This window comes from Rhamphochromis sp. 'chilingali' (genome assembly GCF_963969265.1).
Source record: "Rhamphochromis sp. 'chilingali' genome assembly, chromosome: 19".
NCBI classification, from domain to species: domain Eukaryota; kingdom Metazoa; phylum Chordata; class Actinopteri; order Cichliformes; family Cichlidae; genus Rhamphochromis; species Rhamphochromis sp. 'chilingali'.
In genome coordinates this window covers 15,870,358-15,883,481 of record NC_137946.1, presented here as the reverse complement: position 1 = coordinate 15,883,481, position 13,124 = coordinate 15,870,358, and the positions used below count along the sequence as shown (strand labels likewise).

Sequence of the window (13,124 nt, the reverse complement as noted above, 5' to 3'; positions counted from 1 at the left end):
ACCTAACTGAAACCTATTTTCCTTCAATAATTACACATACAGCACTGTAACAACAGTCTGGTGCTTAAAGAGAGGGGAGATATGTTTATCTAATTACATAATTATTTTTTCATGAATTTATATAAAGAAAGAAAAGATTATTGTAATAAATTTGAGAGTCATGCAAACAAAGTATTTTCGGAGCAACTTTTCATCAATGTGATAGCAAAAAAGCAAATTTCCGAACTATCGCGATACATTTGCTATGAGATCTCGCCCATGCAATATACCGCAGGAAACCCCGTTCAGTCTTCCTTTCTCAACATGGCACCGAAGGTGAAGAAGGAAGGTTCGTGAATCTACCAGTTTTGAATGAATAAATCGTATATTTTAGTTGACTTGGTGCCTCTATTTATACCGTATGTGTACGGTATAAAAGAATATAGTGAAATTGTTTTGTTTGAGCTCAAGTTATTGCTGTCAGAGCTGTAAATATGTGGATATCTCAAGAGTGTGGGTCCGGCATGTAGACTGTAACGTGATGCTGGCTAAGCTAAGCTAAATCAAGCCGCTGTTGATGAAATCGCATGTGTTTACAGTTACATTTATCTAATGTTTTCTTGTTAAGTTGTCTCTTATGGACACGGCTTAGCTAGTTCATCTCATTATGGCTTCATTAACTCAGATATGTCTGCGGATTAGGTGTTTTAGCTCATGTTAGCAATGGCCTGAGCAGGCTTTAAAACGTTGCATTAGCAGCGCGTGAGAGCATCTCTAAATTTCTTTGATGTTATTGAAAATTTGACTGTTGAAGTTTTAGCTGTTGTAGTCAGCGATACTTCCTGTAACGTAAAAAACCCTGAGAGCGTGTTGGTGTGCTAGTAATCTGCCTTCTGGGTGTTAATACTGTGTGGACGGCAGATATGGTTGTGTGCATACTGAGCAGTAAGAAGTAAACTCCCATGTCTTTTAAGCACATGTATCTTAAGATCATGATTCAATGCAAGTACTGTCTAACTTTGAAATAGCTGTGAGGCAGATCCATTCAGCTTCATTTGTATATAATGCTTATTTTAGTATTTGTGTCAGTGTAAATGTGGCTTTCACTGGATCAGCTACAAATCATTACAGTATTCAGTAGATGACCTGCTGTGTACATTGTATGTGGTATGTGGGCCACAGGTTGACTTGACAGTGCTGTGATATTTTCCAAAGTGTTCTTTGCCATATTGACAAAGCCTAGAATAATGAACCACTGTCTAATAGTGGTAACTTTCTTTTCTCCCAATCATAGCTGTCCCTGCCAAGACTGAGGCCAAGTCAAAGGCTCTGAAGGCCAAGAAGGCTGTGCTGAAAGGCGTACACAGCCACAGGAAGAAGAAAGTCAGGACTTCTCCCACCTTCCGTCGCCCTAAAACCCTCCGTCTCCGCAGACAGCCCAAATATCCCCGCAAGAGTGCTCCTCGCAGGAACAAGTGAGTTACAAACAGTTCACGCAGGTCACAAACATGGACCTTGGTGCACATGATGGTAATAGCGATCAAAGCATGAAAAAGCATGATTCCAGTTTTTTTAAACTTCTGATGCACCAATCTTAAATTTTTTATAACATGTTTGTAGTGAGCAATAGTTAATAAGCAGTTAACCTTTAATTATATTGTAGAGACTTTGAAATTAAGTGAGGACCTCTGACCAAAGAACTTATGCATTTTATTTTATAGGTTGGATCACTATGCCATCATCAAGTTCCCCTTGACAACAGAGTCTGCTATGAAGAAAATTGAAGATAACAACACACTTGTGTTCATTGTGGATGTCAAGGCCAACAAACATCAGATCAAGCACGCTGTCAAGAAGCTGTACGACATTGACGTCGCCAAAGTCAACACACTCATCAGGTAGAAATCCTCACACAGGCTGAGCCGAAAGCCAACTTCATACAGACCTTTTCAGTCCTTTACACTTTCCCATGAAGGAAGCATTGACTTCATATATACTCATCATACGCTGTGCAAGTATCTGGATAAATATGACATTTAAGTGGATGTGCTGAAAACAAGACAAACCAACACATCAGGATATTACAGGAAGATTTCCAACCGATGTTATTGTGGAGGGGGTCATGGGACCCTTTTTTACCCATTAATTTTGTATAGCATTGAAATGTGTGTGTGTGTGTGTGTGTGTGTGTGTGTATAATTTGTTTTAGCCTTCTGGTAAATGATTTGCCTGATATCTGTCCATCTATGTCCCAGTAATGAATTTGAATTTGCCACATCTGACAGCCAATAACAGCCAATTTGGTGCACATGATGGTAATAGCGATCAAAGTATGAAAAAGCATGATTCCAGTTTTTTAAACTTCTGATGCACCAATCTAAAAACAAAAAACATTCTAAACATGTTTGTAGTGAGCAGTAGTGAATAAACATGCCTTTATGTGCAGGCCTGATGGTGAGAAGAAGGCGTACGTCCGTCTCGCACCTGATTACGATGCGTTGGATGTTGCAAACAAGGTGAGCCTTTATTCCGCTGTTGACTTTCTGAAGCCATATCAGTCATGTGCATGTGATGTAAACTTTATATTTGCTCTGAATGTCTGTGATGCATTCAAAGGAACCACTGATGCAAAACAGTGCAGATACAGATGTGACGACTCTGTTGATGAACATTGTGTAATTAATATCCTTTTTTATTTTATTTGCAGATTGGCATCATCTAAACAGCAGTCGAAGAGACTTGTGGAATAAAAATAAATATTTGTATAAACAAGCTCTTCAGTCATCTTGTGTGTTTTTTGGAGTGTAATTTACACCTTTGACAAACACTTGAGTTATTGTAATTATGATTCAGTTAAGCTGTGGAAATACTGCTCCATCCTGAAAGTGAAATGCATGCACTTTTCTCCAGCATAGGAAATAATCAGTGCTTATCTAAGCACTTACATTTAATTATCAACCTGTGAGCGATTGGCTGTGATCCCTTTTTTATGCCGACACTTACATTTGATAGCAGTTTCTAATTTTAGTTTTTTTAGTACAAATCTGCTTTGATGACGATGAGAACCTGCTAAATTTATTAGTTTAAGCTCTCCTGATAGCGAGTTTGAGATTACTGACTGTATTTACGCATTTTATAAAAGTTTATACATGTTAATGATATTTTTGGAGCACAAAAGAACAGTAAGAAGAGGGGAAATTTGTGATTTAAACATCTGTTTGCTCTATTTTCAGTTTAAATATTTGTCAGTTATACATAATATTAGCAGTGCTCACCCATTCCTGGTTCACTCCACAGCAAAAGAGTGTGACAAGGCATTGTTGCACATTGTGGCGGTACACACAGAAGTATCACAATCAGTCAACCACCCTTTCACTCAGCAATGGCTCACCACAGGGATGTGTGCCGAGTCCTCTCCTATACACCATCTGCACCAGCGACTGCATCCCAAAAGCCAATCTCCCTCCTCTATCCATAAAGGGTGACTGCATGGAGAGGGTATCCTCCTTTAAGTTCCTTGGTACCCACATATTTGAGGACCACAAACACATCAGCCCTGGTGAAGAAAGCCCAACAGCGCTTCCCATTTCCTGAGGGTTCTGAGATTTGAAAGGCTGCAGACTGACCTAATACGGTATTTCTATTGAGCCACAATCGAAAGTGTGCTGGTGCACACTATCCCCGTGTGGTACACTGCTTGTACAACAGCCGATAAAAAGAGAATAAAGAGGGTCATCAGAACTGCAGAGAAGATGATCGGCTGTCCACTCTCCACCCTGGACTCCATTGTTGGCTCTAGATGTCTCTCCAGAGCCTGGGCAATTATAAAAGACCACCTCCATCCTAACCACCACCTCTTCAACATCCTGCCCTCTGGAAAAAGGTTCCGATTCATTAGGTGCAAAACCAACAGACTCAAGTACAACTTTTACCCATGGGCTCTCAGAACCATAAATGCAAATTAAGAGGTTTTTTTTACAATCATTCTGTTGCTGCTACTTGCTATTTATTATGTTGTTTTGTGTGTGTTTCTTTTTGTTTCCGTGCAATATTTTGGCAGATGTGCAATTTCCATCATTCAACGACCATAGCCCTTCCACCCTTAATTATTTATTATATTTTATTACGATGCCCTTGTACACACCCCCACAATGCTTCCTGTAACCCAAACATCGCATATATAGTGTACATAGTGTTATGTACACTATGTAGAAAATCTTTAATTGTAGCTAGCTGAATGGTTCATCATTTATACCTTGCTGTCACAGCTGTGCTTGTTTTTAAATAATAAATTTGACTACAGATGACAGGATTCTTGGGAGTGTGAACTTCACCATGAGCAGCACGCTCAGTGAACGCCATGAATCCCAGAAGCATGTGTGCAGAGCCAAAGTGCTGCAGACTCACTCTGGGAATCAGTCTGTGTCTGGTCTATACAGAAATGTTACACTTGAAAAAACACATCATGGTGACAATTTCTTTCTATGTCTAAACAGGACAATATGCTATTTGAACAATTACACTTTCTTTAGCCATGAATTTGACAGTATTTAGTTTTTAATCAATTATTTGATTTGTTGCATTATTTGTTATTGTTTTGTCATGCTGCTGAAGAGACTGAGGACATTTTGATCTATGCCCTCTGTAATTGTTCCTGTCACCAGACAATCACAGTACTTTCTTTACTTCTGTATTGAAAGCATCAACCTACTGTACATGACTCCCCTGTAATCATCTGATGCAGTTTCTCTTTGTGGCTTAATTTAAAGAGTGAACATATGGCACTCAGCTTGCACTGACACTTTCTTTGGCACATGCAGGTTAATGTTTGACAAACTAGGACAATTAATATATCAACAGCAGTGAAAGCAATGCCACTACAGTCATGATCGTTGTTTAACAGCTATCATCATCGGGCTTGATAGAATCCATGATTTAAAAGAAAGGTGCCTTTTTATCTCAGTAGCAAACACATCTGCATGAATGAAAAGACCACAATAACAGATGCAACTCTGAAAGTGATTGTTTTATTAAAATTCAAGCATGTCATTTGTAGACAGATTGCACTGAACATTGTGTTTTCATCTATTTTCTGACTTGTTAAGTTTAGGGTAAAGTATAAGTAAAAGCATGAGCATTACAACTCTACATCACTTTCAGATACGGTTAGTCTGCGAGCTTCATCTCGTTATGTAGATAAATCTACAAACTTGTGAGTCATACAAGTTGGAAAAAGAAAAAGAAAAAAAAAAAAAGTGCGCAATTACCCTGCCACCCTTTCCAATAAATATAAACTGTAGCCTATTAATTAGATTTACATGATAAAACTGTGACAGCAGATCTCCTGCTTATGAGAGAAAGGTTCGAACTGTGCCTTTAACAAGGCCTCTGCAGATCGGGCACTTTCGCAGTGATGGCGCACACTCTTTACACACCACCAGGTGTCCACAGGGGATGAAGACGATGTTGACCTCTTTATCCATACACACCTTGCATGTACGCTCCTCCTGTAGGCGCCGCAGCTGCTCCTCCATTGGGAGGTCTGTAATACAAAGGAGATTTTTAAAAAAGAAAAAAAAATTAGGTAAATGAAGAGATGGTAATTAAACAGTAAAGTGAGTTGAACACAAAACAATTTAACAGGACAGTGAGCTCTGCTTCAGGCTACATACCTGAAAGATCCTGGCTTGGCGATGCAGCTTCGTTCGACTGAGCTACAAGCAGAAAAGACAGCACGCAATTAACCACTGAGCTACAGTTTGATCACCGTCATGGTTTCCAGTGCAAACCCGTCTGTATTTGAACTGCTTACACACATACCCATGAGATCTCTGAGCAGGTGGACGTCATTTTTCTGAATCCAGTTGCGGAAGACCTCAGCTGCCGCATTTCCCTTTGTGAGGATGAGCTCTATCAACCTGGCAGTCTGCTGCTGAGCAGATGTCTGAGCCAGAAGACCGCTATACTCCTCAGCACCTGCAGGTAAAGAAGGGCACACGTGAAACACTTTAAGCAGCTGAAATAAAAGATGCAACAAAATATTACACTGTTGCACCTCAAGTTATGTTGTACCTTTATTTAAAACTGAGAACAGAGGCTACCCAGAAATCCACCATCTGATTTAACAGTATTTGCCCCTGACACCAAACACTCTAGGTTTGTGCATCGGCACCAGGTGCAGGTCTTTCGTCTCCATGTTTTTAAATCACAAAAATGTAACCCTGGCTCTATGATTAGGGTTTTGCTGACAAAATTATGTTTCCGATTTTCATTTGTTATTTAACCAAGAACGGATGTGAATTCAGACAAAAATTGTGTTTGTTGAGATATGAGGGCTGAAAAATGTACATACTCAACACATTCTGATCTCTTAAATGCTCAAACAGTGGCTCTACACTCTTTAGTCGTTGGATCAAAGCTGCCTGGTGTCTCTTCACAAAGGTGAAGCCATCTGAAAGGAAAGGAAAGATTATCATTTCACTGCAACGGAACACCTAAACCGATTTGATTTTACATTTCCATAAATTAAGGGAGTGAGAACAGTATCAATGTCAACTCCACCTGATGCCATCGCCTCTGCCAGCATCTCTCGCTCCTCTTCTCTTTTCTGATCTTCTGCACTCAGCAGGTCTGAGACCAGCTCCTGGACTGTCCTGTAGTTCTCTCCACTGGTCAGGATTTTGCTCTGGACCGTTTGCTTGACTAGACTTCGCTCAAAGCCCATCTCTAAAGCAGACTTTATCACGGGGGTGTTCATCATGACGGCATCCTCAGACCGCTCCTCTCCAGGACCGAGGTGAACCACTGAGTGAAGAGAAAGCAGACATTTATGGATTTCAGTTTTAACAGAAAACAAAGAGCACCAGTCTCTCCGATCAGAATATGAGAACATTTTTATTCATCAGACTCATAAAATTGTTAACAATCCTATATCGTTTCTCTGCTCTCAGTCCTCCCAACATCTATTTCACTTTTAAATAAGGACTCTGCTCAGTTTAAAAGGTCCGGAATCACATTGTTGTGCACTCGAATGTTTGCTGCAAGTATATTATGGTAGAATTCATTTTTATCTTGTCTTATTTTGCTGGTTAAAGATCCTATGTGGGACAATAAAGTTTATTCTTTTCTTAAATATTCTTTTTGGGGAGATTTTAACAAACCTTTCAAAAATGTAAAGAATTTCATTTTCCAAACTCACCTGGTGGATCCACAAACTCTCTGGAGTTATTGTCTCCATTTGTTAAAAGCTATTGTGGAAAAAAGGGAGAAAACAGCATTTTTTTAATGACTCATTCCAAACCACATGTTTGAACTAAATCTCAGATGTGTTTGTCTTTACTAACTTGCTCAAAAAGCCGAGGAAATCGAGCTTGGATCTGGTGAACAAAGTCTTGTCCTTTCTCCTGGAGCAAATATTCACACCTGCAGTTAAAAAAGAGGTACAAGAATACAAACATTCATGAACCACCGCAGGTACGCACACCATTTGCCTAAGCAGCGCTTTTCTACAGCACACTGTGTTCTGGATAAAACTGACGACAAATCGACTTTACAACAGCAGTATTTACCGAGGAAACCACTTAGCATGTTCCACCCATGGATCATCTCCAGACTCCCAGCATCGCAGGCCTCCATCGCAACAGAAACACTTGACGTCATCATTACGACCTTCAGGAGGGGCAAACAAAGAGCTTTCAGTAAGAAGCTTTGGGCAAATTTAAGAAAGGGGGGAAGACACACACACACACACACACACACACACACACACACACACACACACACACACACACACACACACACACACACACACACACACACACACACTCTTTTCACTTCTTTCATTTTGCTTTCAGCTCGAAAGCACTGATCTCATCACATTTAGATGCTTTAGTTTCGTTATGACACTTGAGTTTATAACCAGGTGTCCCCCTTGATATATTTTATTTGAGGACTTTCCAGTGAAATCAGAGAAACTCTATAAGAAAAACTCTTCTGTGGAACTCCCTCAAAAACAGCAGGAAAACCCTCCGAAGTTACTGGCATTACAACCACTTCATGTAAGGGAAAGATTCTGAGTAAATTTCCAGGAACATTATCACCTAGTAAGCATTTCTTATAATGACCAAAGTCAAACGAAACTTTTTCATCTGTGATTTACACGTGCAAGGGTCTGACTTTGGCACTAAAAACATACAAATTAATATGGTTTTTCAACCATATTAATTTTTTATATTGAAACTAGCATTAACTGCCTTTTTGGCCACTTTAGAAGAATACAGCACCTTATTTACAGACAGCAGCCAATGAGTAGCATAACCTCCCAATAAAAAGTTCCACACGTCAATTAATGAAGGTAAATCAGTCAAGGTCACTGAACAGGTGTGCCTCTTTGACAGCATCCATACCTACGTAGTAGAAGCCAGCTTTAGCCAGCTGCTCTGGGCGGACGGGGATACGTGATGGCCAGTTAACAAAAGTGAGCAGCCTCTCCTCACTCTGCTGCATGGCAGGGTTGGACACATTGGTGAGGACTGTGGCTCCTGAAGACATCTGGGAATTCGCAGCTAAGGATGCAGTTGCTGCTGCACCAGCTAGCGACACGTTGTCAGCCCTGTCACCTCGGACAAAGCGACAGTTTGGATAATGCCTCTGGTGTTCAGATAATGCTCTGTCCCCTGGCTCCCAGTTACTTAGCTGCAAAGGGGAAGAAAGACAAAACCAAACTTCATCAGTTTGGTGTCTGAATGATGTTGCCCATCTTTATAATACTGCCTCATATTTTTATATTGTAAAATAACTGTTTTAACAAAGGGCTTTAAGCAGAATAAACCCAGTACAAACAACAACAACACACACACACACCTGTCCTCCACAACTGAAGCAGGCCACTCGATCGCCCTGCCCTAGGTAATAGAAGCCAGCTTTGGCGAGTTCAGCAGGCATGATGATTGAGAGTGTCCAGGAATGGAAGGTGTCCAGGCGGTCTTGCTCTCTGCGCATGGTTGGGTTGTGGCATGTTGGTCTCTGGTGGGACATGTCCTCAACACCTCGCGAGCTCAGTGGGCTGGAGGGCGGAGGAGCAGAGAAGGCCATATTCAGGTAGCCAACAGGCTCTTCACCTTGGCTTACTGCTGTGTTAGCAGCAGCTGGGCCGGGACCAGAAAGCTAGATAAAAAAAATAAAATAAAAAAAACTTAGACAGCTCAGTGCCTCTGGGCACTAATCTATTAATCTTACTGTGAAGAACTATTAAGAATAACTGTTTAAAAGAAATTGAGAGAAATGTAACATATCAATAAGAAAAACTTTAAAAATAAAAAAAAAGCTGGTTACTTTAATCTAACATCAAAGGGATTATAACACTTGTAAATGATTAATTTAATCTAATCTATCCATCTTTGAACAAGGCATTGTGGTGCCTGTGAGTCATCATGTTAAAAAGGTGACTGATTATTAGAAAAACCCTTTGTCAATTATACTAGCACAGCTGAGAACTGTTCTGATAATAGAACAATAAATTTGCCCAGCTGAGCCTCAAAATTCCCACTTCCTCAAAGGTTCTTGTTCTAATAATGCGTACCACTACCACCAACTGAAAACCAAAAACTACCTCTAATTAGAATAGGAAAATGTGGAAGATGGTGTACCACCCACATTGGAGTCTCATTAAATGATACCGCTAAAAGGCTGACTGAGCTCGTTTGTGAAAGTAGCAGTACACAGAGTTGTGTTAAAGTTCTCAATGTTTTTGGAAATTACTTGATGGAATAACTAATTTCTTGACTCAAGAATATTCTGGCAAGTTCTTTACTATAATTTATATTTTTATAGAAAACTTTTAGACTGATCAAATCCACAAAGGATGATCCTCTAGACCAGGGGTATGAAACGTTAGTCCTCGAGAGCCGGTGTCCTGCAGGTTTTAGATCTACCACACCTGAATCAAATGATTAATTCATTACCAGGCCTCTGGAGAACTTCAAGACATGTTGAGGAGCTAATTTAGCCATTTAAATCAGCTGTGTTGGATCAAGGACACATGTAAAACCTGCTGGCCACCAGCTCTCAAGTTCCCTACCCCTGCTCTAGACCACAGGTTTGAAAAAAGCCATTTCTAAGTGACTCCAAAATTTGAGTGGTAATAACTCTTATTTGAAGAAGCATGCATTGATGATCTTACTGGTATCGCTGGGACAATGCGGAGAGGGGAGAAGGCGGAATGAGAAGAGGAGAGGAGGTTGGCTGTAGATGGGAGGCTCTGGATGAAGGAGCAGGAAGGAGAGAGCTGTCTGTGTTTCTCTGTTGGACAGTCGCCGGGCTGCCAGCCCTCAGCTGTCACGTTACATCTGAAACACTGCACGCGGTCACCCACGCCGGTGTAGAACCAACCTGCTCTCGCCAGACTTCGTTCGGTGACCGCAGATGTTGGGAATCGAGCAAAGGTTGAGATGCGGAAGAGCTCTAGAGATTAAAAACAAATTGTTTGAGTTTCAAAGGTAAGATACAAATAAATTCAAAAGAAAAAAATGTACATATATACCTGAGGAGTTATCATATTGCAGTTCAGGTGGAGGCCCATTGCGAAACAGACCCATTAAAAACTGATTGTTTTTAAGCTGAAGAAGAGTTTCCATTTTGGGAATTTAGTGCAGTAGATAAGGAAAAAGAGATGTCCCTCTGAGGGAGAGGGGTTTGAGAAAACCCAAGGTCTTGCTCTCTCACACAAACACACTCAGTAATGCCGAAGAGGTAAGCAGACGAATGGATAAGGATGCAAAAGAGGGAGCTCTTAGCGAGATCAAGATAATTAAAGCTTAAGAGCTCTTGTGCAAAAAAAAAAAAAAAAATCTTAGTTTCACCACAACCATGATGCAATCTTTACTTGCATGCATATTACCTATGCCTAGCAAAGAGGTACACCTGAACCTAAACATTTAACTGCCTAAATGTCAGCATCTCTCTTTTAGCCACAGTTAACGCAGATGAACGTCAAACAAAATCCATCCTCTGCAGTAATGACACAGGGTGAGTAAAATGCACACGTAAACATGACATCACCCAGGATCGTTATGCACGCTTAGGAAACACCTATCTGACATGCCACCAAACCGCTCCAACTCAAACATATAGCATATGGTTATGCGAACAAACAAAACATGTTAAAAATTTGCCTCTAGCAGATGTACACACACACACAGACCAAGGAATTCCTGCTCTCAAACCCCTCCCCCCATCTTGGACATCCCTTTTTGGGGGTGTTTAAGGGTTCATAATTCAATAAAAACAAAACACTAAAAAAAATTAATCCTCCAGGGGTAACACGAGTGCCTCCTTTATATCAGCAGAATCTGTAAATGACAAGAAAAAAACATACATAAGACATGCTGTAGTTATGTTTCATGGCCATTTCAGCAGTGAAAATCTTGCAGGCTCAGTTGATATAAAATTACACGGCAGGTCACAGAAACAAATGTCAAACTGTTTTGATGCTAAAGCTTAAGTCTCCAAAGTGATATATTTGAAACATAAAATTAGGATCGATTCCTGTCACTTTCGAGAGCAGTTTCGGAGCAAAACCATTACACAACAAATGGCAGCTAGACCTTGTGACAGATCTACTGACCTTCATGTGAAAATCGCTGGAGCGATCCTATAACCCACCTGACACTGACTTCTTAATAAATCAAAACTGAAAGTGCGAAGATTGACAAGGAGAGCCCGCATTCAAACGTGGGCTCTCATTCTTGGAGAAAAGGGATAAGACTTGCTGTAAACTGCAGTGGCAGGTACGGTATTTCCGCCAGGTACTTTCCACACCAGCTGTCTGTAATTACGCAACAGAGTTCCTGTCTTAGCCATTTAATGTGTCCTAACAATTAACATGTCAGGTTAGGAGGGCACTTGGTTTATTTACATTTTTTTTTTCGCACAATCAAAGTATGAACCAAAACGCACGGTTAGCAAGCAGCTAAAGAAAGATATGATTATAAGCTTTGCAACGGGCGTTAGCTTGCTAATGCTAACGGCTGCTAACATGAATTGCAGTCACTTTCCGCTTCGTTAACGCGCGGGGCCACAACACTGAGGAAGGGAAATAAAAACTAGCTGATGTCCGTGACGCAAAACGCCAGACGGTACGTTATTAGCAACGTGGCGTGATATGTCCTTTCCACTGTTGTGCTAACTCACCGCTTTCCAATATGCTCGGAAAGTCCCGAAAATTCTGGTCACGCCCCCACGAGTTTACTTCCGGTTAAAACGAACCAAAATATGAATGAATCGATAAGATATCCCACAGGTAAGTCCCTACATCCGAAAGTCGTGCTTGGGGTCCCAAAGGTCGCCACGTTGGATGGATAACAAACTAAAAACGGCATGTTTTGTGTCAAAAATGTTCTCGCTCGTATTTCACTGATAAAATCCACTAAAAATCCACTGATACACTAACAGACCCTACAGTAATCAGTTTTTGTGTCAGCTCACATTAAACAACACAAAAAGAGCCACATTACATGAGCTAGCTTATTAATACTACTCACCTTTTTATGTAAGACTTCGTGGATGAATTAAAAATATAGAAATGTTCTTACATTTACAGGAGATTCCGTAATCCAACAACAGTCTGACACAAGTTTAAATCTTTTCACATTTTAGGATTATTAGATTAAAATAAAAATCATTTTTAAAAATTCCATTAAATGAGATACTTACATAGAGGGCTTGGTGAACACAAGGCAGTCGTTTCGATGCAGTGAATCATTTTAAACCCGTGAATGACTGAATGCATGTGGCTCGGGCTTTCCCTTCACACCACGCCCCCACAAGTCACAGCGTGAAGTTCTTAAAATTTCGTCAAATTTCCCTTCAACGGCAAAGTCTTTGTTTTTCTGAATAATTTAAAATTTCAGTATGAATAAAGGTTTCACTGTTCTGCAAATCCCCCCCCCCCCCCCCCCCCCCCTTGGGGGAAATTAACACATTAATGTACCGAGAATCGAGACAGCCCCAAATGCTGTCTGAGACAAAGCAAGTACACTTGACAGTGGTGTTGATTCAATAACTGAGTGATCAAGCAGCTTAAAATCACCATTTAAGTATTTATACATAAAAAAATGTTTTCTAATCTTTTTTTTATTGTATTTAAC

The 13,124-nt window shown here is 40.4% G+C and overlaps 2 protein-coding genes across 5 annotated transcripts; one reads left to right on the top strand and one right to left on the bottom strand.

Moving 5' to 3' along the window:
- Nucleotides 1-232: 232 nt before the first annotated feature.
- rpl23a (ribosomal protein L23a) lies at nucleotides 233-2,751 on the top strand. Its single transcript, XM_080867720.1, has 5 exons — nucleotides 233-328; nucleotides 1,274-1,454; nucleotides 1,701-1,877; nucleotides 2,426-2,495; nucleotides 2,687-2,751. The coding sequence occupies exons 1-5, from the start codon at nucleotides 259-261 to the stop codon at nucleotides 2,699-2,701; spliced, it is 513 nt and encodes a 170-aa protein (XP_080723846.1). The 5' UTR covers nucleotides 233-258; the 3' UTR covers nucleotides 2,702-2,751.
- Nucleotides 2,752-4,984: 2,233 nt separating this feature from the next.
- Nucleotides 4,985-12,775, bottom strand: birc2 (baculoviral IAP repeat containing 2). 4 transcript variants are annotated; one of them, XM_080867553.1, is made up of 13 exons: nucleotides 12,691-12,775; nucleotides 10,520-11,327; nucleotides 10,160-10,440; nucleotides 8,842-9,144; nucleotides 8,385-8,673; nucleotides 7,548-7,647; nucleotides 7,323-7,401; nucleotides 7,178-7,226; nucleotides 6,541-6,783; nucleotides 6,332-6,430; nucleotides 5,800-5,955; nucleotides 5,652-5,693; nucleotides 4,985-5,521 (listed from the first exon to the last, which is right to left on the bottom strand). In XM_080867553.1, exons 2-13 carry the CDS (start codon nucleotides 10,611-10,613, stop codon nucleotides 5,328-5,330), a joined length of 1,929 nt encoding a protein of 642 aa, XP_080723679.1. In that variant the 5' UTR covers nucleotides 10,614-11,327; nucleotides 12,691-12,775; the 3' UTR covers nucleotides 4,985-5,327. The 4 variants fall into 4 exon arrangements, with proteins under 4 accessions (XP_080723679.1, XP_080723676.1, XP_080723677.1 ...); XM_080867550.1 differs by lacking the exon at nucleotides 12,691-12,775 and adding an exon at nucleotides 12,169-12,224; XM_080867551.1 differs by lacking the exon at nucleotides 12,691-12,775 and adding an exon at nucleotides 11,603-12,121.
- Between the last annotated feature and the right edge of the window lie 349 nt (nucleotides 12,776-13,124).